Consider the following 22,847-nt stretch of genomic DNA (forward strand, 5'->3'; position numbering starts at 1 on the left):
CAGGCCTGTACATGCAAGTTTCAAGTAACAGGGAAATACATAACATTACATTACATGACATTTTATAAAACTGACATAGACCAACTTCCCATAATTAGGAGGGACGACAGCACACCAAGTGACACTTTGGTAGTGACGGGTATTACAGTTCCCGTACACTACAGAAGGTTTGTACACAAACATAGAAAAGGATTCTTTACGGTAAGAGCAGTGAGACTATGAAACTCTCTGCCTGAGGAGGTGGTGATGGTGAGTACAATAAAGGAATTCAAGAGAGGCCTGGACGTATTTCTGGAGCTTAATAATATTACAGGCTATAGCTACTAGAGAGGGGTCGTTGATCCAGGGAGTTATTCTGATTGCATGATTGGAGTCGGGAAGGAATTTTTTATTCCCCTAAAGTGGAGAAAATTGGCTTCTACCTCACAGGGTTTTTTGCCTTCCTCTAGATCAACTTGCAGGATAGCAGGCCGAACTGGATGGACAAATGTCTTTTTTCGGCCTTATGTACTATGTTACTATGTTACTAAAACCACCCGCCGCCCTTTTCCTTCCATATCAGTCTTGGACCGCCTGATCACGAATTCAACCCTATCTGGCCACACATCAACGTCACCCCTAAACAACCCCCCCTTTTCTACTCACCGTCGGGTTAACCAATTCTCCCAGCCGCAACGCCCCAAAAAACGCCAATGAAAACGCCAACCTGAATAACTTTACTTCCCCCCCCTGACCTGCACACCTTCCCCAACTGCTCCCCCATTCTAACCAGCAACGTAAATGACACCGGCCGCCGAGAGTCCACCCCTGCCTTCTCCCGCCGCCAACCCCTAATGGCGCGCGCCACCAAAAACGATTTAGTCACGTCCGTCACCTTCCTGAGGCTAAAACCAAAAGCCAGCCCCGCCAAACAACTATTCATCCTAGAAACGGACCAACCCTCGTCCCTGCAATGCCCAATGAACAACAACATCGGTATCTCTAAATCCTCATCGCCCACCCCCAAACTCCCCTTCCACTGCTCCCAACACTCCCAGGCCTTTGCATACCGCTCCCACGTACCAGGCGCCAGAGATGACCGAATCAGGCCCGCCACTGCTACTCCAGAACGTTCCACAGGAAGGCTGGACACTCCACCCCCACCTCCGCCGCACCAGGAGCTAGCTGACGAAAACGGTCCCACTGTGAACGAGAGAGGGCATCAGCAATACAGTTGTCAACCCCAGGCACGTGCACAGCCACCACCCAAGCATTGAGTACAAGGCACTCCAACACCAACCTCTGTAACAACCGAACCACCAACGGCGATGAGGCCGACAAACCGTTAATCGCCTGCACTACCCCCAAGTTGTCACAATGAAAACGGACTTTCTTGTCCCTGAAACACTCGCCCCACAACATTACCGCCGCTACAATTGTGAAAAGTTCCAATAAGGCCAAGTTCCGTACCCAACCCCTGTGCACCCACCTATCCGGCCATTCTCCTGCGCACCACTGCCCTCCACAATACACGCCGAACCCGCAACCCCCAGCCGCATCCGTAAATAACTCAAAATCTACTGCATCAACAACCTCCCCCATAAACAAAGACCTCCCGTTATACTTATCTAAAAACGAACCCCAAACCGCTAGATCAGCCTTCAACTCCCGCCCCAACCTAATGAAATGATGTGGGGCCCGCACCCCTGATGTTGCCCCAGCCAATCGCCTGCAAAAGATCCTGCCCATAGGCATGATCCTGCAAGCGAAGTTCAGCTTACCAAGGAGTGACTGAAGTTCCCTAAGCTTTATCTTTTCCAACCTCCCTGCCCTAGCCACCTCCTCCCTCAAATCCTCCAGTTTATCCAATGGCAGCCTACACTCCATCCGCTCTGAATCAATCACAATCCCAAAAAACTCAATTCAGTTGTAGGCCCCACCGTCTTCTCCCCTGCCAACGGAACTCCAAACCGCCCAAACACCCCGCACAGCGTATTCAGCAAAACTGAAAAACCCTCGAACCCGCTGGGCCCATACAAAGGAAGTCATCCAGGTAATGGATGACGGAGTCACAACCTGCCGCATCCCTAACCGCCCATTCCAAGAAAGAGCTAAAGTCCTCGAAATACGCACAAGACAGGGAGCAACCCATCGGCAAACAACGGTCCACAAAATACCCCCCCATCCAAAAACACCCCAACAAATGCAAACAATCTGGATGCACCGGCAACAGACGGAACGCTGCCTCAATATCTGTCTTAGCCATAAGCGCCCCTTTCCCAAGCCGCTTCACCAATGCCACTGCTGCGTCAAACGACGTATAAACCACGGAACACAAAGCCGGGTCTATGCCATCATTGACCGACGTTCCCCTAGGGAAGGACAGGTGGTGAATCAGCCGAAATTTATTGGGCTCCTTCTTCGGGACCACCCCCAGCGGAGACAGGCGCAGGTCCGCTAGAGGCGGCTCTGAAAAGGGGCCGGCCATCCTTCCTAACTTAACCTCCTTCCCCAACTTATCCGTAACAACACCCGGATGCTCCAATGCCGAACGCAAATTCTTTTTAACTAAACGAGCCCCTGACTGAACAAACGGTATCCGAAAACCTGCCGCAAACCCCGCTTCCAACAAAACCGCCGCCTGCCTATCCGGGTACCTATCGAGGTAAGGCCGCATCCTTTCCAGCCGCACTGGCGTCACCCCCTTTTCCAAAACCATCCCCCCCTCTCTGCCTACCTCCCCGGAAACAACGCGAGGCTCCGTGTGACCCGCCACAAGTAGAGCATTCGTGCTTAAACTTGCACTTTGCCCCAAACTTGCAGCTCCCTTCGTTAAAAAGGAAGCACAGTCCCTTTGCGGATGCCACCGCGAATCCGGACTGCCCCCCACCACTAGATTTTCCCCGAAAGGACTGCCCAGCCCTAGCTGGCGCTGTCACCTTCAACCACAAAGCAATATCTTTGTGGTCCCATTTGATCCCTGGACGCACTGCCTTCCGCTGCCTGAACTGCTCGTCGTACCGCAGCCACGCAATCCCCCCATACACCCTATACGCTTCACCTATCGCATCCAGATAACAAAAAAGCGCGGAGCAGCACTCCGGCTCATTTTCCCCGATAACGCTGGCTAAAATCGCGAACGCCTTCAACCAATTGGCAAACGTCCGCGGAATCAGCCTGTGTCTCCGCCTCTCCTCTTCCTCCTTCTTGCCCTCATCCCTCTTCGCCCTATCCAGATTAAATTTTTTCAAGGGAAGCAGGGAAAAAATATCCACATACTCCCCTTTCCATATTTTTTCCCCCAAATCCTGTTTTAAATGAGCGCCCAACGGTCCCTCAAAACAGACATGCACCTCCCCCTTAGCCCTGTCATCCAACCTTGCCACCTCTTCCTCCCCGGCGCCCCCCGCCTGCGTTTGCACCGAGACCGAACTCGCCCGCGCATCTGGAGCCCCCGATCCGACAGCCCCCACTCCGCCGAGGCCCCCAACACCCCAAGCCGGTAACGGGGACAGCCCCCCCTACCTAACCCCGCAACCAAACCCGCCAAGCCACCCAGCAACTGGCCCAAACCCCTACCTAAATCCAGCTGGGACCCCCCACCTACAACCGACTGGGACCCCCCATCCCTGCCAGCTAACTCAACCCCCAACTGTACTAAAGAACCTCAGGATGCCTCACCTGGCTGCGTGGGTGCTGTGACCCCACCAGCCGCAGATCCTGAATCCTGACGTTCTGGCCTCCTCGGATCCTCTTCAGCCAGGTGTCCCCTGACCACGCTGGAGCCAGGGACGTAGCTGGCAGACTGCACTCGTCCATCTTCAGAGGAGGCGGAGCCACCCTCCTCCTCTCTCCCTGTTCCCGCCGAGGGCCTGCTGGAGGCGGCCTCCACACCCGCAGCAGCCCCGTTCCGACCTCCAACCTTTTTCTGCAGGGGGCCCCCAGCCACCGATCCGTGGGCTGGGGCCGCCGAACCCGGTCCGGAATCCAAACGCTGCGTCAACCGCCGGGCAGACCTGGCCTGGCCTGCAGGTGAGCTCCGCCGCATCCTCGGATTCCTCCCACGCCCGGGGGTACAAGGAGGAACAGTATCAGCTGTCCCCCGGCGTGAAGGGTCCCTGGTGGGGCTCCGTTTTCGGCGCTGAGCCCGAGGGGACGCCATGTCAGGGCTGGGGCGCGCCGGCGGCCTGGCCCGCCGCGGCCGGGATGCCACAGGCGGAGGAACAGCTGGAACCTCCGCCTCCCCTGCACCCCTGCACCCGCTGCTGCACCCGCTCCTGCAGCCACTCTTCTCCTCTCGGTGTCAGTGAGTCTGGACCTGGCGCTCGTCACGTTTGTCAGACAAAATGGCCCCTGACCGGCTGCTGCTCGCCTCCCTTAACCCCTTAACCACCCCCCCTAGCTCAAATTGACCAATCCCCACCCCGGGGGAGAAGGAAAGGGGGGAGAGGGGGTCTCGCTAACCACCCCCCCGTCATGGTCGCCTCCCCTCAAGGCTACCGCCCCCCCAGTCCGGCGCTACTAGTCTATTACTGTACCTGTTGGGGATGAATGACTGATCCTTCTAACTGCAGAGCACAGAATTATTTTTACTAACTAAGGAAAACTACCTTGATACAAGAGACTAATTCTACTAACCCTGCGAATAATATACTTTTATTTTTATTTTCATTTTTTACATAGAGCTGACAAACATATAGTGTACTATTTATAGTGTATACACATTGGTACAGTATTTTAAGATTTATGTTGATGATTTTTAAGATTTATGTTGATGTCGATTTTTATGTGATTTTATTTTTATTGTAATAAATATAACATAGGTTTCTTACATAAAATCTCCTCTCCATGTGATTTCATTTTGTCAGAGTGCCTGTCTTTTTTAGCACAATATGTTGTACAAATAGATCAAAATAGCCATGATGTGGGCTTTGCTACCCTTGACAGAAGGAGCTGATGACCCTTCTGAGGGTATAGGGCACACCTGGTGGGTCTCCCACTCTCTTAAGGCCAAAGTATGGTCGTATGGTCATTGGTCCTTGGTCATCTATACTAATAAAAGCCCTGTGTATTAAAAGCATTGGTGGCCAGTGCGGCCCCCCCTCCCTCCCTCCCCAGTATTAAAAGCATTGGTGGCCAGTGCGCCCCCCCTCCCTCCCCAGTATTAAAAGCATTGGTGGCCAGTGCGGCTCCCCCCTCCCTCCCACTCCAGTTTTAAAAGCATTGGTGGCAGTAGCCACAGGCTAACAACCCCCCTCCCCCATCATTGGTGGCAGCGGAGCGGCATTTCCGATCAGAGTCCCAGTTTAATCCGATCGGTTACCATGGCAGCCAGGACGTTACTGCAGTCCTGGCTGCCATGGTTACTTAGCTTATACTTACATGCGCTGTCTGTGGCCGGCCGGCGCTCCTCCTACTGGGAAGTGACAGGTCTGTGCGGCACTGGCCACCAATGCTTTTAATACTGGGGAGGGAGGGAGGGGGATGCCGCACTGTCAACCAATGCTTTTAATACTGGGGAGGGAGGGAGGGGGGGGACGCACTGGCCACCAATGCTTTTAATACTGGGGAGGGGGGGCCGCACTGGCCACCAATGCTTTTAATACTGGGGAGGGAGGGAGGGGGGCCGCACTGGCCACCAATGCTTTTAATACTGGAGATGGAGGGAGGGGGGGCCGCACTGGCCACTAATGCTTTTAAAACTGGGGAGGGAGGGCCGCACTGGCCATCAATGCTTTTAATACTGGGGAGGGAGGGAGGGGGGGGTGCACTGGCCACCAATGCTTTTAATACTGGGGAGGGAGGGAGGGGGGGTTGCACTGGCCACCAATGCTTTTAATACTGAGGAGGGAGGGAGGGGGGGGCCCGCACTGGCCACCGATGCTTTTAATACTGGGGAGGGAGGGCAGCACTGGCCACCAATGCTTTTAATACTGGGGAGGGAGGGAGGGGGGGCGCACTGGCCACCAATGCTTTTAATACTGAGGAGGGGGGGGGGGGGGGGGGGGGGCCGCACTGGCCACCAATGCTTTTAATACTGGGGAGAGAGGGGGGTCTGGCCCCTGCTGCCTGGCAGCACCCGATCAGGGGGCTGAGATCCGCACAATTAACCCCTCAGGTGCGTCAACTGAGGGGTTAATTGTGCGGAACACAGCCCCCTGTAAGAGATCGGGTGCTGCCAGGCAGCAGGGGGCAGTTATGTACACAGTTCTTAGTATATTCTAACTTGAAGCGTCTTCATCACTATGGGAACGCCTCTGTGTTAGAATATACTGTCGGATCTGAGTTTTCACGATCTAACTCAAATCCGAAGGTATATTCTAACATAGAGGCGTTCCCATGGTGATGGGGACGCTTCAAGTTAAAACTCCGATCCGATGGTATATTAATAGGGACTCCTGACTTTACATTGAAAGTCAAGGGGGGACGGATCCGTTTACAATTGCACCAATATTGTGTCAATGTAAACGGATCCGTCCCCATTGACTTACATTGTAAGTCAGGACGGATCCGTTCGGCTCCGCACTGCCAGGCGGACACCAAAACGCTGCAAGCAGCGGTTTGGTGTCTGCCTCGAGAGCGGAATGGAGGCGGAATGGAGCCAAACTGATGCATTCTGAATGGATCCGCATCCATTCAGAATGCATTGGGGCTAAACTGGAGCCTTGAAACGGATCTCACAGGCGGACCCTGAAACGCCAGTGTGAAAGTAGCCTTAGTGAAGTGCGCATGCGCGGCGCACTAACCAATCAGCACACACTCCACACACACACAGCAGGGACCGCCCAAAGCACCGCGCCGCCGGCCAATAAAAATGTGGCGCATCACATGCAGCCCGGACAGCCCACAGCAGCGCGGCAGTCCAATCAAAGTCGCCGTCCGGACCGCCCACAATTGCGCCAGCCAATAAACACACCACACGCTGTACGGACCGCCCACAGCATGGAGCCGTCCAATCACACCATCCCCACAACTGCGCCGCTGGCCAATAACCGCCTCTTATGGTGTGTGGTGTCAGTTGGAGCAGAGTGCATAAGAAGCAGAGTGCACAAGAAGCGCCGCCATTACATGCACAGTGACAGAAATTGCTCTCAGATACACACTGCAGCTGCTGCCAGCAGTATTAGCCAGCACCACCAGTCAGTGCCAGCAATAATTGCCAGCCATCAATCATTGCCACAAGTCACAGTAACAGCAGTCAGTGCCAGCCCTATCAGCCACCAGTCACAGTGCCAGTGGTCTCAGCACCACCAGTTAGTGCCAGCTCTATCAGCCACCAGTCACAGTGCCCGCCGTCTCAGCACCACCAGTCAGTGCCAGCAGTCAATGCGAGCTGTATCAGCCACCAGTCACAGTGTCAGTGGTCTCAGCACCACCAGTCAGTGCTAGCAGTCAGTGCCAGCCGTATCACCCACCAGTCACAGTGACAGCAGTCTCAGCATCAACAGTCAGTGCCAAGCGTATTAGCCACCAGTCACAGTGACAGTGGTTTCAGCACAACCAGTTAGTGCCAGCTCTATCAGCCACCAGTCACAGTGCCCGCCGTATTAGCACCACCAATCAGTGCCAGCTGTATCAGCCACCAGTCACAGTGCCAGGGGTCTCAGCACCACCAGTCAGTGCAAGCCGTATCAGCCACCAGTCATAGTGCCAGCAGTCTCAGCACCACGTGGCACTGCCAGTCGTCTCAGCCACCAATCAGCGCCAGCTGTTTCAGCCATCAGCTGCAGTCTCAGTACCAGCAGTTAGTGCCAGCAGTTCGTGCCAGCCATCTCAGGCACCAGTCACAGTGCCCACAGTCTCAGCACCACCAGTCAGTCCTAGCAGTCAGTGCCAGCTGTATCAGCCACCAGTCACAGTGCCAGTGGTCTCAGCACCCCCAGTCAGTGCCAGCCGTATCAGCCACCAGTCACTGTGACAGCAGTCTCAGCACCACCAGTCAGTGCCAAGCGTATTAGCCACCAGTCACAGTGACAGTGGTTTCAGCACCACCAGTTAGTGCCAGCTCTATCAGCCACCAGTCACAGTGCCTGTGGTCTCAGCACCACCAGTCAGTGCCAGCCGTATCAGCCACCAGTCACAGTGACAGCAGTCTCAGAACCACATGACACTGCCAGTCGTCTCAGCACCACCAGTTAGTGCCAGCTCTATTAGCCACCAGTTACAGTGCCCGCCTTCTTAGCACCACCAGTCAGTGCCAGCAGTAAGTGCGAGCTGTATCAGCCACCAGTCACAGTGCCAGTGGTCTCAGCACCACCAGTCAGTGCCAGACGTATCAGCCACCAGTCACAGTGCCAGTGCTCTTAGCACCACCAGTCAGTGCCAGCAGTCAGTGCCAGCCATATCACCCACCAGTCACAGTGACAGCAGTCTCAGCATCAACAGTCAGTGCCAAGCGTATTAGCCAGCAGTGACAGTGGTTTCAGCACAACCAGTTAGTGCCAGCTCTATCAGCCACCAGTCACAGTGCCCACCGTATTAGCACCACCAATCAGTGCCAGCTGTATCAGCCACCAGTCACAGTGCCAGTGGTCTCAGCACCACCAGTCAGTGCCAGCCGTATCAGCCACTAGTCACAGTGCCAGCAGTCTCAGCACCGCGTGACACTGCCAGTCGTCTCAGCCACCAGTCAGTGCCAGCAGTTCGTGCCAGCCATCTCAGGCACCAGTCACAGTGCCCACAGTCTCAGCACCACCAGTCAGTCCTAGCAGTCAGTGCCAGCTGTATCAGCCACCAGTCACAGTGCCAGTGGTCTCAGCGCCACCAGTCAATGCCAGCCATATCAGCCACCAGTCACAGTGACAGCAGTCTCAGCACCACCAGTGAGTGCCAAGCGTATTAGCCACCAGTCACAGTGACAGTGGTTTCAGCACCACCAGTTAGTGCCAGCTCTATCAGCCACCAGTCACAGTGCCTGTGGTCTCAGCACCACCAGTCAGTGCCAGCCGTATCAGCCACCAGTCACAGTGACAGCAGTCTCAGCACCACGTGGCACTTCCAGTCGTCTCAGCACCACCAGTTAGTGCCAGCTCTATCAGCCACCAGTCACAGTGCCCGCCTTCTCAGCACCACCAGTCAGTGCCAGCAGTAAGTGCGAGCTGTATCAGCCACCAGTCACAGTGCCAGTGGTCTCAGCACCACCAGTCAGTGCCAGACGTATCAGCCACCAGTCACAGTGCCAGTGCTCTTAGCACCACCAGTCAGTGCCAGCAGTCAGTGCCAGCCGTATCACCCACCAGTCACAGTGACAGCAGTCTCAGCATCAACAGTCAGTGCCAAGCGTATTAGCCAGCAGTGACAGTGGTTTCAGCACAACCAGTTAGTGCCAGCTCTATCAGCCACCAGTCACAGTGCCCGCCGTATTAGCACCACCAATCAGTGCTAGCTGTATCAGCCACCAGTCACAGTGCCAGGGGTCTCAGCACCACCAGTCAGTGCCAGCCGTATCAGCCACCAGTCACAGTGCCAGCAGTCTCAGCACCGCGTGGCACTGCCAGTCGTCTCAGCCACCAGTCAGCGCCAGCAGTTCGTGCCAGCCATCTCAGGCACCAGTCACAGTGCCCACAGTCTCAGCACCACCAGTCAGTCCTAGCAGTCAGTGCCAGCTGTATCAGCCACCAGTCACAGTGCCAGTGGTCTCAGCACCACCAGTCAGTGCCAGCCATATCAGCCACCAGTCACAGTGACAGCAGTCTCAGCACCACCAGTCAGTGCCAAGCGTATTAGCCACCAGTCACAGTGACAGTGGTTTCAGCACCACCAGTTAGTGCCAGCTCTATCAGCCACCAGTCACAGTGCCTGTGGTCTCAGCACCACCAGTCAGTGCCAGCCGTATCAGCCACCAGTCACAGTGACAGCAGTCTCAGCACCATGTGGCACTTCCAGTCGTCTCAGCACCACCAGTTAGTGCCAGCTCTATCAGCCACCAGTCACAGTGCCCGCCTTCTCAGCACCACCAGTCAGTGCCAGCAGTAACATAGTAACATAGTACATAAGGCCGAAAAAAGACATTTGTCCATCCAGTTCGGCCTGTCATCCTGCAAGTTGATCCAGAGGAAGGCAAAAAACCCTGTGAGGTAGAAGCCAATTTTCTCCACTTTAGGGGAATAAAAAATTCCTTCCCGACTCCAATCATGCAATCAGAATAACTCCCTGGATCAACGACCCCTCTCTAGTAGCCATAGCCTGTAATATTATTAAGCTCCAGAAATACGTCCAGGCCCCTCTTGAATTCCTTTATTGTATTCACCATCACCACCTCCTCAGGCAGAGAGTTCCATAGTCTCACTGCTCTTACCGTAAAGAATCCTCTTCTATGTTTGTGTACAAACCTTCTTTCCTCCAGACGCAGAGGATGTCCCCTCGTCACAGTCACAGTCCTGGGGATAAATAGCTGATGGGATAGATCTCTGTACTGACCCCTGATATATTTATACATATTAATTAGATCTCCCCTCAGTCGTCTTTTTTCTAAAGTGAATAACCCTAATTTTGATAATCTTTCAGGGTACTGTAGTTGCCCCATTCCAGTTATTACTTTAGTTGCCCTCCTCTGAACCCTCTCCAGCTCTGCTATCTCTGCCTTGTGCACAGGAGCCCAGAACTGTACACAGTACTCCATGTGTGGTCTGACTAATGATTTGTAAAGTGGTAGGACTATGTTCATATCACGGGAATCTATGCCCCTTCTGATGCAACCCATTATCTTGTTGGCCTTGGCAGCAGCTGCCTGACACTGGTTTTTGCTGCTTAGTTTGCTGTTTATTAAAATTCCTAGATCCTTTTCCATGTCAGTGTTACCGAGTGTTTTACCATTTAGTATGTACGGGTGACTTGCATTTTTCCTTCCCATGTGCATAACTTTACATTTATCAGTGTTAAACCTCATCTGCCACTTATCTGCCCAAGCCTCCAATCTATCCAGATCCCTCTGTAGTAGTATACTGTCCTCATCAGTGTAAATTACTTTACACAGTTTAGTGTCATCTGCGAAAATTGATACTTTACTATGCAAGCCTTCTACAAGATCATTAATAAATATATTGAAGAGAATAGGGCCCAATACTGACCCCTGAGGTACTCCACTAGTGACAGTGACCCAATCTGAGTGTGTACCGTTAATAACCACCCTCTGTTTTCTATCATTGAGCCAGTTACTTACCCACATACAGACGTTTTCTCCCAGTCCGAGCATTCTCATTTTATATACTAACCTTTTATGTGGTACAGTGAGCTGTATCAGACACCATTCACAATGCCAGTGGTCTCAGCACCACCAGTCAGTGCCAGCCGTATCAGCCACCAGTCACAGTGCCAGTGCTTATAGCACCACCAGTCAGTGCCAGCAGTCAGTGCCAGCCGTATCACCCACCATTCACAGTGACAGCAGTCTCAGCATCAACAGTCAGTGCCAAGCGTATTAGTCACCAGTCACAGTGACAGTGGTTTCTGCACCACCAGTTAGTGCCAGCTCCATCAGCCGCCAGTCACAGTGCCCGCCGTATTAGCACCACCAATCAGTGCCAGCTGTATCAGCCACCAGTCACAGTGCCAGTGGTCTCAGCACCACCAGTCAGTGCCAGCCGTATCAGCCACCAGTCACAGTGCCAGCAGTCTCAGCACCACGTGGCACTGCCAGTCGTCTCAGCCACCAGTCAGCGCCAGCTGTTTCAGCCATAAGCTGCAGTCTCAGCACCACCAGTCAGTGCCAGCAGTTCGTGCCAGCCATCTCAGGCACCAGTCACAGTGCCCACAGTCTCAGCACCACCAGTCAGTCCTAGCAGTCAGTGCCAGCTGTATCAGCCACCAGTCACAGTGCCAGTGGTCTCAGCATCACCAGTCAGTGCCAGCCGTATCAGCCACCAGTCACAGTGACAGCAGTCTCAGCACCACCAGTCAGTGCCAAGCGTATTAGCCACCAGTAACAGTGATCTCAGCACCACCAGTCAGTGCCAGCTGTTTCAGCCATCAGCTGCAGTCTCAGCACCACCAGTCCGTGCCAGCCATCTCAGGCGCCAGTCACAGTGCCCACAGTCTCAGCACCACCAGTCAGTGCCAGCAGTCAGCGCCAGCAATCAGTTCCAGCAGTATCAGCCACCAGTCACAGTGCTAGTGCTCTCAGCACCACCAGTCAGTGCCAGCCGTATCAGCCACCAGTCACAGTGACAGCAGTCCCAGCACCACCAGTCAGTGCCAGCAGTCAGTGCCAGCAGAATCAGCCACCAGTCACAGTGCCAGTGGTCTCAGCACCCCCAGTCAGTGACAGCTGTATCAGTCACCAGTCACAGTGCAAGGGGTCTCAGCACTACCAGTCAGTGGCAGTCATATCAGCCACCAGTCACAGTGCCTGCAGTCTCAGCCAAAAGTCAGTGCCAGTGACGCATATTACAGCTACATATAAGTCAGTATTACAGTAAGAGAAAATATTATAAAATTATAAAAGTACAAGCCTATATTACTTGGACTTTTTACTAACAACATGCCACCCAAAAAAAAGGACACATCAAGTAGGACAAAAGACACAGACAATGAAACCCTACATGACCAAATTCTCCTGGAGAAACAGTCAAGTCAGCAAGTAAAAATCAAAAAAAGAAAGGCTGAAAAACAAAGAAAAAAACGAGCAAATAAGTCAATCCAAGAAATACAATGTGGTTAAATTATCTTACTTTTTAATATAGACAGTTTCTACTAATGTTTATACACTACTGTTCTAGCACCCGTTATTATAACAGGCTACTTTCACACTAGCGTTCAGAGCGGGTCCGTCTGATGTCTTCACAGACGGATCCGCTCCTATAATGCAGACGTTTGGATCCGTTCAGAACGGATCCGTCTGCATTATAGTTTAAAAAAAATTCTAAGTGTGAAAGTAGTTCAGACGGATCCGTCCAGACTTTACATTAAAAGTCAATGGGGGACGTTCGGGTGTCCGCCTGCTGAGCGGAGCGGAGGCTGAACGCTGCCAGACTGATGCATTCTGAGCGGATCCGCATCCAATCAGAATGCATTGGTAGCTGGACGGATGCGTTCGGGGCCGCTTGTGAGTCTCTTCAAACGGAGCTCACAAGCGGAGCCCCGAACGCTAGTGTGAAAGTAGCCTTAATGTCTAGTAGATTTATATTAGGTATTATGGAAAATATTTATATAAAACATGGAAATAAGAACAGATAAATGATTACTTATTGCATTTCTTTTACCTAACTGCATCACAGTGACAGTATTACTTTACTCATGGCTCATAAACAGTCATATAAAGCATTGGCTATAAATGTACTGCTCAGGTGTTACCACTACTTTGAATTTACCAATACTTTCATCTTGAAATAAACAAGGAGTTTATATACTTTGAAAGGGTGTGGAAATGTATGATGTACAGCATCCTTCAACTCTGAATGTAATAAACATGATAAAAACATATGGTCCAGTTGATCAGCCCAAGATTTAATAGTCAATAATGCTTAACACCAACAAAGCACATAAAAATTATACAGATTTCTGCAACGCCTCCTGTACAGTATATAATAGAAAAGCAGTGACAGTAATTTTATACTTCATTTGTAGTTCTAAAAAGTTCAGCTTCTTTCCCTTTCCACTCTTTTCTCTTGTCCACCAGCATGAAGCCTACCATCAGCCACAGTTATTCTTTTAGAGGCCATAAGGGAAGCTGCCATACAGGTGGCCATTCTTCCAAAATGTTCGGCCATGTGTCTACAGCTCATCATGGAGGATCCCATCTGTCTCACCATGGAGGTTCCCATTCATCCCATCTTGGAGGTTCCCATTTCTCCAAGCAAGGAGGATCCAATTTGCTCCACCATGGAAGCTCTCATTTATCCCACCACTCAGGAGGATCCCATCATGGAAGCTCTAATTTGTCACATAACTCAGGAGGATTCCATCATAAAGGATCTCATTTGTCCAACCACTCTGGCAAATCCCATCTTGGAAGCACTCATTTGTCCCACCATATGGGAGGATCCCAGTTAACTCATCATAAATCTCACCTGACATCTTCTCATACAGCCCATCATGGAAGCTCCCATAAAATGCATGTTGGAAGCACTCATATGTCCCATAATGGAGGCTCTCATCATGGAGGTTCAAACATATCCCATCATGGAAGCCACCTGAAATCTGTAAGTCACCATACTGGATCAAGCTGTAAACCTAGTTCATTTTCCAAGCATCATTCTAGCAGCCATTATGGAGGCCATGGTCATTATACCCATTTGAGCAGTTCTGGAGGCCATGGTAGTTGGAAGAATGATGGTCTACTCAGTATTAATGAAAAACAAACCATGCAGATGTTGAATGAGCGCTTATCTTCCTACTTGGACAAAGTGAGCGCTCTTGAACAGGAGAATGCCCAACTTGAGCGCAAGATCTGTGAGTGGTATGCCAATAATGCCCCCAGCTCACTGCCTGACTCTAGTCAGTACTTCAGGGTGATCTCCGAACTCCAGAACGAGGTAAAGTAGCACATATTTTATAATATTATTTTCTAGATTACTGAAATTTGCAATTATACCTCTATCTTGTATTAATGGATAAACATAAACTCAAGATTTTCAATGTATTTTACAGATCGCAAGAGCTAACCTGGAAAATGCAAGGATCATTCTGCAGATTGATAATGCCAGATTGGCTGCTGACGACTTCCATGACAAGTATGTGTCCCTATTTTTATACTTTTATGCATATAAAATGATCTCTACAGGAAAAAATGATAGAATAGGGCCCAGATTTATTAATTGTAAGGATGGCATAAGCTTAGATAGGCTGTCAAGACTTGAACCAAATTTAGTACAGTGGCTCAGACTGGATGATAAATCTGGTGCAGGGATGAACACTTTCATCTGACTCTATGCCAACTATTGTTTGGCTTAGGGTACATTCACACGTCCGTAAGTGTTTTGCGGATCCGCAAATTGCGGATCCGCAAAAAACTGACACTGGGAATGTGCATTTCGCAATTTACGGACCACACATCACCGGCACTATAATAGAAAATGCCGATCCGCAAATGCGGATGCGGACAGCACATTCCGGCCCCATTGAAAATGAATGGGTCCATACCTGTTCCGCAAAATTGCGGAACAGATGCGGATACATTTTGCGTTATGTGTGAACAGAGCCCTACTCTGAGAAACATTTTAACACCAGAAATGCGCAGAAATTTTTCTATAAAATAGTACATCTTAGGACCAGCTTCTTTCCAGTGAAGCTCTGTCCACTTTCCGCTAACCTCTGCTATCTTGCCGAGTATATTGGAAAGAAGTGTAGAAACCCTAGATGCCAATTTGTACCACATATTTTTGGCACCGTTCGTAAATCTGGGCAATTGTAGAAGAAGTTGCGACATATAGTATAAGCGCAAAGAGAGGGTATGGGAGCTACAACTATTGGGATTTCTTGTCATCTCTATGTTAGTGAGAAAATATGTATAAGAAAAACTCATACCCCACTGCTTTGAACCATGCACTAGTCATAACATAATCGTGATAGTACTGCCTGGAGTATTCTTTTCACATTTCTGCTCTTGTTTTAGACTTTCTATAACAAACACTTTTCCCCTTCGGCAATTCTGTTAGTTGCAGTAAATATGTCTGCTGTGTACTCTACAGGTATGAAATGGAGCTCAGCATTCGTAATAATGCTGAAGCCGATGTGAATGCCCTACGTAGAGTCCTGGAAGGACTTAATCAAGAAATTTGTGATCTCCAGATGCAAGTTCAAAACCTTCAGGAAGAATTACAGGAGATGAAAAGAAACCATGAAGAGGTACTATATCCATTAAAATTTAGTCTGTCATATATTCATGGACTTAGCAGACTATTATAATTGTGTATAACTTTGTCTTATACCCTAGGAGGTAAACTGTCTTCGTGCACAGCTTGGAGCTAGAATTAATGTTGAAATGAATGCTGCCCCATCTATTGACCTGAATAGTGCCTTATCTGAAATCCGAGATGAATATGAGAATCTGATGGAGAGAAGCTTGAGAGATGCGGAGAATATGTTTAGGCAAAGGGTACTGTTCTTTTATAATTTTTATAGGGGTGTTATGGGCAATAATGACTGATAAGAAGATCTGCCTTGTAGCTCCATGGGTGCTAACATGTGATCTTGGATTTCTTAACAGTGTGACTTCCCATGATCAGCCTGACTCTAGGAAGCAAATGTGAAAAGGGGTTGTACAAATTGGAAAACCCTTTAAATAATTTTAGAAAGTCTAAAAATGCATAACAGTGTTATAACTATCTCACCGTCACTCATTGTGAAGAATCATATCAGCCTTTAGGAGACTCATATCTGTGTACCTCCTGTAGCTAAACATTGGCTACCCAGGAAATGCTTGTGAACCTACAAAAGTTTAATTATTGTTTAATATACGTTTCACATTTCACATTCACTTCGTATCCAATGACCATGAAGTTCCATCCATTGATACAAATAATACCCTCAAAGTATAAAAATACAGTAAATCAAAAACTGTAAGAAATGCCACTTCAGTTGTCATTAGGGATGAGCGAATTTCATATTATGAAATTTATTTGCGCTTTGTTTGGTGGTAAAAGCAGAATTGCATTATGGATTCCGTTACCACGGACCATAGCGCAATTCTATGATGCCTTTAGAGGCATTCCGTTATTCATTCCATCATAATAGAATTAATGCTTTTAAAGGCATTCCGTTATACAATCCGTCATAGAATTACGTTTTGGTCCGTGGTAACGGAATCCAAAACACAATTCTGCTTTTACCACCAAACGAAGCGCAAGCAAATTTCAAAATATGAAATTCGCTCATCTCTAGTTGTCATGCAGTAAATTACATTAAAAATTATGTACTATTCATTTACACTGTTTATTGTACTTAAAGAGTGAAGAGTTGAACCGTCAAGTGGCTTCAGGTTCCGAGCAACTTCAATCTGTTCAAACCGAGGTTATTGAGCTGAAACGCACTGTCCAGACCCTGGAGATTGAACTGCAGAGCCAACTGAGCATGGTGAGGACAGATTATAGATTTCTTTAATTTGAGTTAATCTCTTGAGTTCATTACCAACAAAAAATTTGATATTTTAGGCCTTCATGTCAAATGAAAATAAACATGGGTAATACCCATGGGTAATACCCATCTTAGACATTGCTAGCACTCAGCTATTTTCGGAAGTCCCTTAGTGAAGAATGGTGAGCGCACCACGCATGCACAGCCGCCTCTTCATTCACCGCTATGAGACTGCCGGAAATATTTGGTACTTGGCTATGTTTGGAACGCCTCCCATAGCAGTGAATGAAGGGTGGCCTTTAACAAATGTATGCCTACTATCATGCTTGTTTTACTGTCTTTATTAGACATCAGCCCTGGAATGCACTTTGGCAGAGACTCAAGCTACTTTTGGCTCCCAAATTGCCCAATTACAGTCCATGATCAACAGTGTGGAGTCTCAACTGGGACAAATCAGATCTGATCTAGAGCGTCAGAACCACGAATACAAAATCCTTATGGACCAGAAGACCCACCTGGAGATGGAGATTGCTACTTACAAACGTCTGCTGGACGGCCATGATATTCAGTATGTACATTAAATGATACTGATGTCACTCACTATAGTAGTTGATTTTCTTCTGATTTTTAAACTTGACACATTCTTTGTAAATATTAGGAATTTAGATGAGAACAGAATAAATTATGGTTTTGCACTATACAAATATATACAGTAATCTGTAGTTAAATTGCTTGGAATATAGTTGATGGCACAGTTGATGGTATTAGTTATAAGCATTTAGGACAAATTTTGCCCATATGTTTTACTAAGACAAATGGACATTTCTGGAGTGTTTTTTTGTTTGCTGTTTCCTAACTATGGGCCTCAGGTCTGCCGAAGGCAGCTCCTGATAGGATAACTGTCAGAATTATGTTGACAGACATAATACACCGCAATATAGAAGTATTGAAGTGTTTTAGAAGACAATGCAAACTAAAATAAGTGCATAAAAATATTTTTAAAAAATTAATTAAAAAAAATACAATTTGTACTCCAGAAATTAGTGAAGATTGGGCATGAGCACTATTGCTTCATTCATCTCTTTGGGACTAGTGGAGATAACCAAGTACAAGCTTCTGGCATTGCCATATAGGTGAATTGAGCAGAAGCACTCATGACTGATTTGCAATCCATTCATTTCAGGGGTCCCCGTATGTCATGGGGTCCCCGTCCTCATGATCGATGGAGTCCCAGAAGTTTTGCAAGGTGGATGGTAATACCCAGCTGTCAATTTATTTTAAAAAAAATATTCAGGATGAATAACAGAGGAAGGCACAATGCAGATTTATAAGAAAAAATACCCCAGATTTGCTGTTTCATAGGAATGAAATTACAGCATTTACTAAAAAAAAGACAGGAGTGGTGACATGTCCTCTTTAAACACCGGCCTAGACATTACTCGTAAGCTAAAATTTAATTTGTAATTTGTTGCACAGTGGCAAGATTCATGTTCTGATTTACTTTGCAGTGTTTCCGACCATCACATGTCAAGTGGAAAACATGGTAAGTTGATGAACTAATGCAACAGTTTCAAAGCATTCACTATCTTCCAGTAGCCTGACCGTGAAATTGGAATTTGTGTAGCTCTTGGCTTCTTGACACACTGATAGTCTGCAAATACACTAAGCATGTTCTCATTTTGTAATACCTTCTAACATCATACACTATATCCTATAAGATATAACAGTCTAAATCAATAGATTTATCATATGACCATGGCAATACATATTTTAAAATAATCCTGCCCTGACCTATTTTGTATTTTCAGGATCTCACCACAAAATGGTCCACCACACTGCTGAGCATGGCCATGAACCCGATTGCTAATTGTATCAGATCCACACTGGAGCAAATAAGAATGAAACATAAAAAAGCTAAAGATAAATAATCTATAATTTTTCTTATATTTTCTCTGCATTAGTTATTGGAAGTATGCAGTAAGTGTTTTTGTTCAAATGGTTTGTGGGTAAAACATTTGGCTTTGACTCCTACAGATGTCTTCTGCTGGTTTCAGTTAGGAGAAGGAGTGTTATCACTTGTATATGTCTTCTTCTTGAGCCAGGATATTGAACAGAAGGTTTAACAGAAAGTTTAGTTAGTTCAAAATAAGATCCCATAATGCTCATCCAAGTCCTTGATTAGCGTAGCTTACATCCCTATACTATAGGTGCTCTTTTTCAAAGCCCTACAGATATGTATTCTTAAAAACTAGTGGAACTTACATTAAGGAGCTATTCCCATGTGCACAGTTAGGGCATGTCCACAAGACATGTAATCAACGTCTAATAGGTGCGGATTCCATCCAGACACACAGTTATTTCAAGAACGAGGCACAGTCTTTAGCCACTAGGAATGGAGAGGTGGCCACACATTCAAGACTCTCTCCATTCATTTCTACCAGAGTCTGCATGACTTCTCCTGCTCTCTACCATGGTGTGTCAGATTGCACTTTAAAATAACTGAGCATGCATATTTTTAGGACTCCCATAAAAGTGAGTGGAGAGCGCCTTGCATACATGCGACCGGCTATGTTCCCCATGGCGTGAGATGGAGCCCTATTATTTAAATAGATGTGGGTCCCAGAGGTGGGAGCCAAACCTATCAGGCATTTATGGACATGGATATACCATAAATGTTCATATAAAAATAACGCCTTAGTATGTCTACAAAAGAATATACAGTCAGCATCACTAAGCCGTCAGTTAATGGAGTAGGGAGGCTCCCACCAACATAGAGCAGTAGAAACTATAAAAAAGGAATCCACAGCACTCACCTATAATATTATTCCAGTTTATTGTTGGCTATAGTACATGGTACAGTGGGGTAAGACAGCAATTAGCACTGGCTTACGGTCCACTAATACTTTCTCAAGGCCTTGAGAAAGTGCCAGAGGACATGAAATGGCCATAGGCTTGTACTAATCACTTACCCTAATTTTACCATGAAAGTTTGTTTACAATAAACTGGATTAATATTACAGGTGAGCACAGTGGATTCCTATTTTATGGTAATCCCTTAATATAATATAAAATATTTGGCATGTACCCATTAATAATTAACTAAAGACTTGGTAAATACTTTCCTTCCCTTGAGAAAATGTTGTAACCCACTATCAAAAACCATTGCAATTTGATCCCACAGATGCCAGAGATCTAGAATCATTCATGGACTCTGTTGGACAAATATATTACAAATAATGATGGCTCTTGGACTGTATTGTCATTCTTCATTATATTCTGCTTCTGTATTTATTTAATTGTTTCCAATAAACTTTTAACTCTGATGATGCAAGCATCTCAAATGTATGTATATCTATGCTGTAATATTGGTAACAATAGGCCATTGATGAATTTATTTTACAAAATGTATAATGTTAGAAGCATGGCGGGTCTGGCCCCTCAGAGTACCAGAGGATCCCTTGGTAGGCCCATGATCTCAGAGGTCCAGGAGAAGATAAATCCCTTTGGATCTGACTTTCTGATCGATTATTATTAGCCGCTAGGGTCTATGGGACCATTTACACTGGCAGATATATCACAAGTGCTGAGAGCAAGTCCCTTTTCACAGTAATTTACATGGAGAAATCAGCAACAGCATATTCCAAAGAATAATAATTTTAATGATCATTCATTCCCATGCAAACTGGGTTGTAGCTACCATGTTCAAACAAAGGCGTAGCTCTAAAGGATGAAGAAGCAGTTGCAACCAAGTTCTGGTGCCTAAGAGGATCCAAAAACCCTCTGTCACACAGAAGACACTACAAATAGCATATGGTAGTTGAGGGCCCTGTTAAAGATTTTTGCAGTGGGGCTTGGAAGCTTCAAATTAAGTTACTTTGTACATTTTAAATGGCCTCAGAGGCACCAAAGTTGTCCAGGATCTATATAAATGGTTAAAAGGCACTATTCATCAGTATAGATACAGCAGTAACTTGGTCTTTTTTACACTACTGTATATGATGGTAGATGGTATTTCTCTCGCAGGTCTGGAAAAGGGCTCTCAACCCATAAATAGTGAGAAAATTGTGAACTAGAGTAAGACATTTGTAGTAAGCCCAGGAGGAGTCGGAATAGAGGATGGGAGTGGTAGTGGCTCTTGCTGTCACAATCACAGTGACTTTCCTCACACTGTTGCTCCTTAGGGTCATACAGTGAAAGGAGGGCGCAACCTTGGGGCACACCCTGTTTGGGGGACTCCAGCATGGTGGCATTTGGGGTGATGGAAAGTGTCTGTATGGGTGCAAGGCAGGGCACATGGAGTGCAATGGCCAGCGTTTGATGGAGTAAGAAAACCAGACCAAAGTTAGAACAATAAACGTCTCTCTTTACTCAAGTGCAAAATAAGAGTTGTAATACATCCAACTATAACAGTCACACTTTCAACTGGACACAGTGCAATTCTCTACCATACAGCAATATATAGATTTAAACAGGGATGGCCCTCTTTGTACACTATCTTGCTAAAGTCTCTCTCAGTAGAATCTATGGCTTGCAAAAGTATCTTGGCAATAATGGCTATAGTGTTCACTGGAGGATACGGGGTCTTGAAGGCATGTCTGACCAGAATATGTCCAAGTGTGAAGGGTGAAGGGGATCTTAATGGTGTCCCTCACAGCAGCAAAGTCTGGAGGGCTGTAGTTTTAGGTTACCTTGCTGACTCCTATACTTGGCCATGCAGATTCCTCTCTCACTAAAACCTCCTCTAAGTCTGACTAACTGAACTGGTGGTTGATCTTGTATTAACCCTGGTTGTGCCACCCATACACAGCTATACTGGGTATAATACATAACATAAAAAATAAACTTTACATTAAATAAAAAACACATTTGCACCTTTAATAAAGTGACAACAATATTATGCCATAAAAAGGCTGAGAACAGGCATGAGATGGTGGAAAGTGTTCAATTCTGAATGTTGGCAACAACAGGCTTAATAACAGGCTTAGTAATGGGAGCATGGAAGGCTGTATTTAGCATTTATGCTGCCCTAGGCACGTTTAGTGCACTGCTCACACCCCCTTTTAGTTTGGGTAAAGCTGCCTATTGACATGAGGGTATACAGTAGATACATAAAAAGATTTTTGACCATGGGGTAAACAACGCTGCTAAAAATGCACTTGGTTTTACTGTGATTGCTGTAATTTTGTGACATGGTTATTGACCATGCAGTTTCATCTGTAACCTGGAAAAATGCATTGCAAATAACCACACCAAAAAAACACAGCAAACCTGGTAAAAAAATATACACCTAATACGCAAATCTGAAGGCATCTCCATCAATGGATGGTGCATGCGATCATTGGAAAAAAAGATTCATTTACTAGAGTGACTGAGTCTGCAAGACAACCAGACAGGATGCCGACATCATCTGTGCGATGTCCGTATAAAAATGCTCACAGGCTGCGACAAAAACTAACTTAAAATCACTTATCTGAATGAGGATTTACACATCCTGTGAATGCTTGTTCCTGACAATCTGTCTATCCAAAAGTGCAGCCGAGCTAAACGCTTGTTCATTGGGTGAAACTGTCGTGCAGGTACCTAAATTATTGTTTCTGGGAAGCAGATCGTGTTGTATAAAAATCGATCTGCTGCCCAGAAACAATGCAGCTGTATGAGGATGAGCGATCGCAATAGTGATCCCCTGTCCTCATTGTAAATGCAGCACTTCACCCAATTGAGCGAGCCCCTGACTGTCTGGAAGGAACGCTAAATCCACCTTTAAGGTATTGGGGTTTGGGGTTCCTGTCTGGTGGTGGCTGGGGTTCCCTTGGTTTTAGATGAGCAGCGGGGTACAAGGCAGGAGAACAGGGCCCGAA

At 47.4% G+C, this 22,847-nt stretch overlaps 1 protein-coding gene across 1 annotated transcript; it reads left to right on the top strand.

The window, feature by feature from the left end:
• The first annotated feature begins 14,213 nt into the window (after window positions 1–14,213).
• On the top strand, window positions 14,214–19,763 carry LOC121005674 (keratin, type I cytoskeletal 42-like). Its single transcript, XM_040438449.1, has 7 exons — window positions 14,214–14,450; window positions 14,566–14,648; window positions 15,606–15,762; window positions 15,851–16,012; window positions 16,864–16,989; window positions 17,337–17,557; window positions 19,688–19,763. The coding sequence occupies exons 1-7, from the start codon at window positions 14,280–14,282 to the stop codon at window positions 19,761–19,763; spliced, it is 996 nt and encodes a 331-aa protein (XP_040294383.1). The 5' UTR covers window positions 14,214–14,279.
• Window positions 19,764–22,847: the final 3,084 nt, after the last annotated feature.

Source organism: Bufo bufo, chromosome 6, assembly GCF_905171765.1.
Source record: "Bufo bufo chromosome 6, aBufBuf1.1, whole genome shotgun sequence".
Taxonomy (NCBI): Eukaryota; Metazoa; Chordata; class Amphibia; order Anura; family Bufonidae; genus Bufo; species Bufo bufo.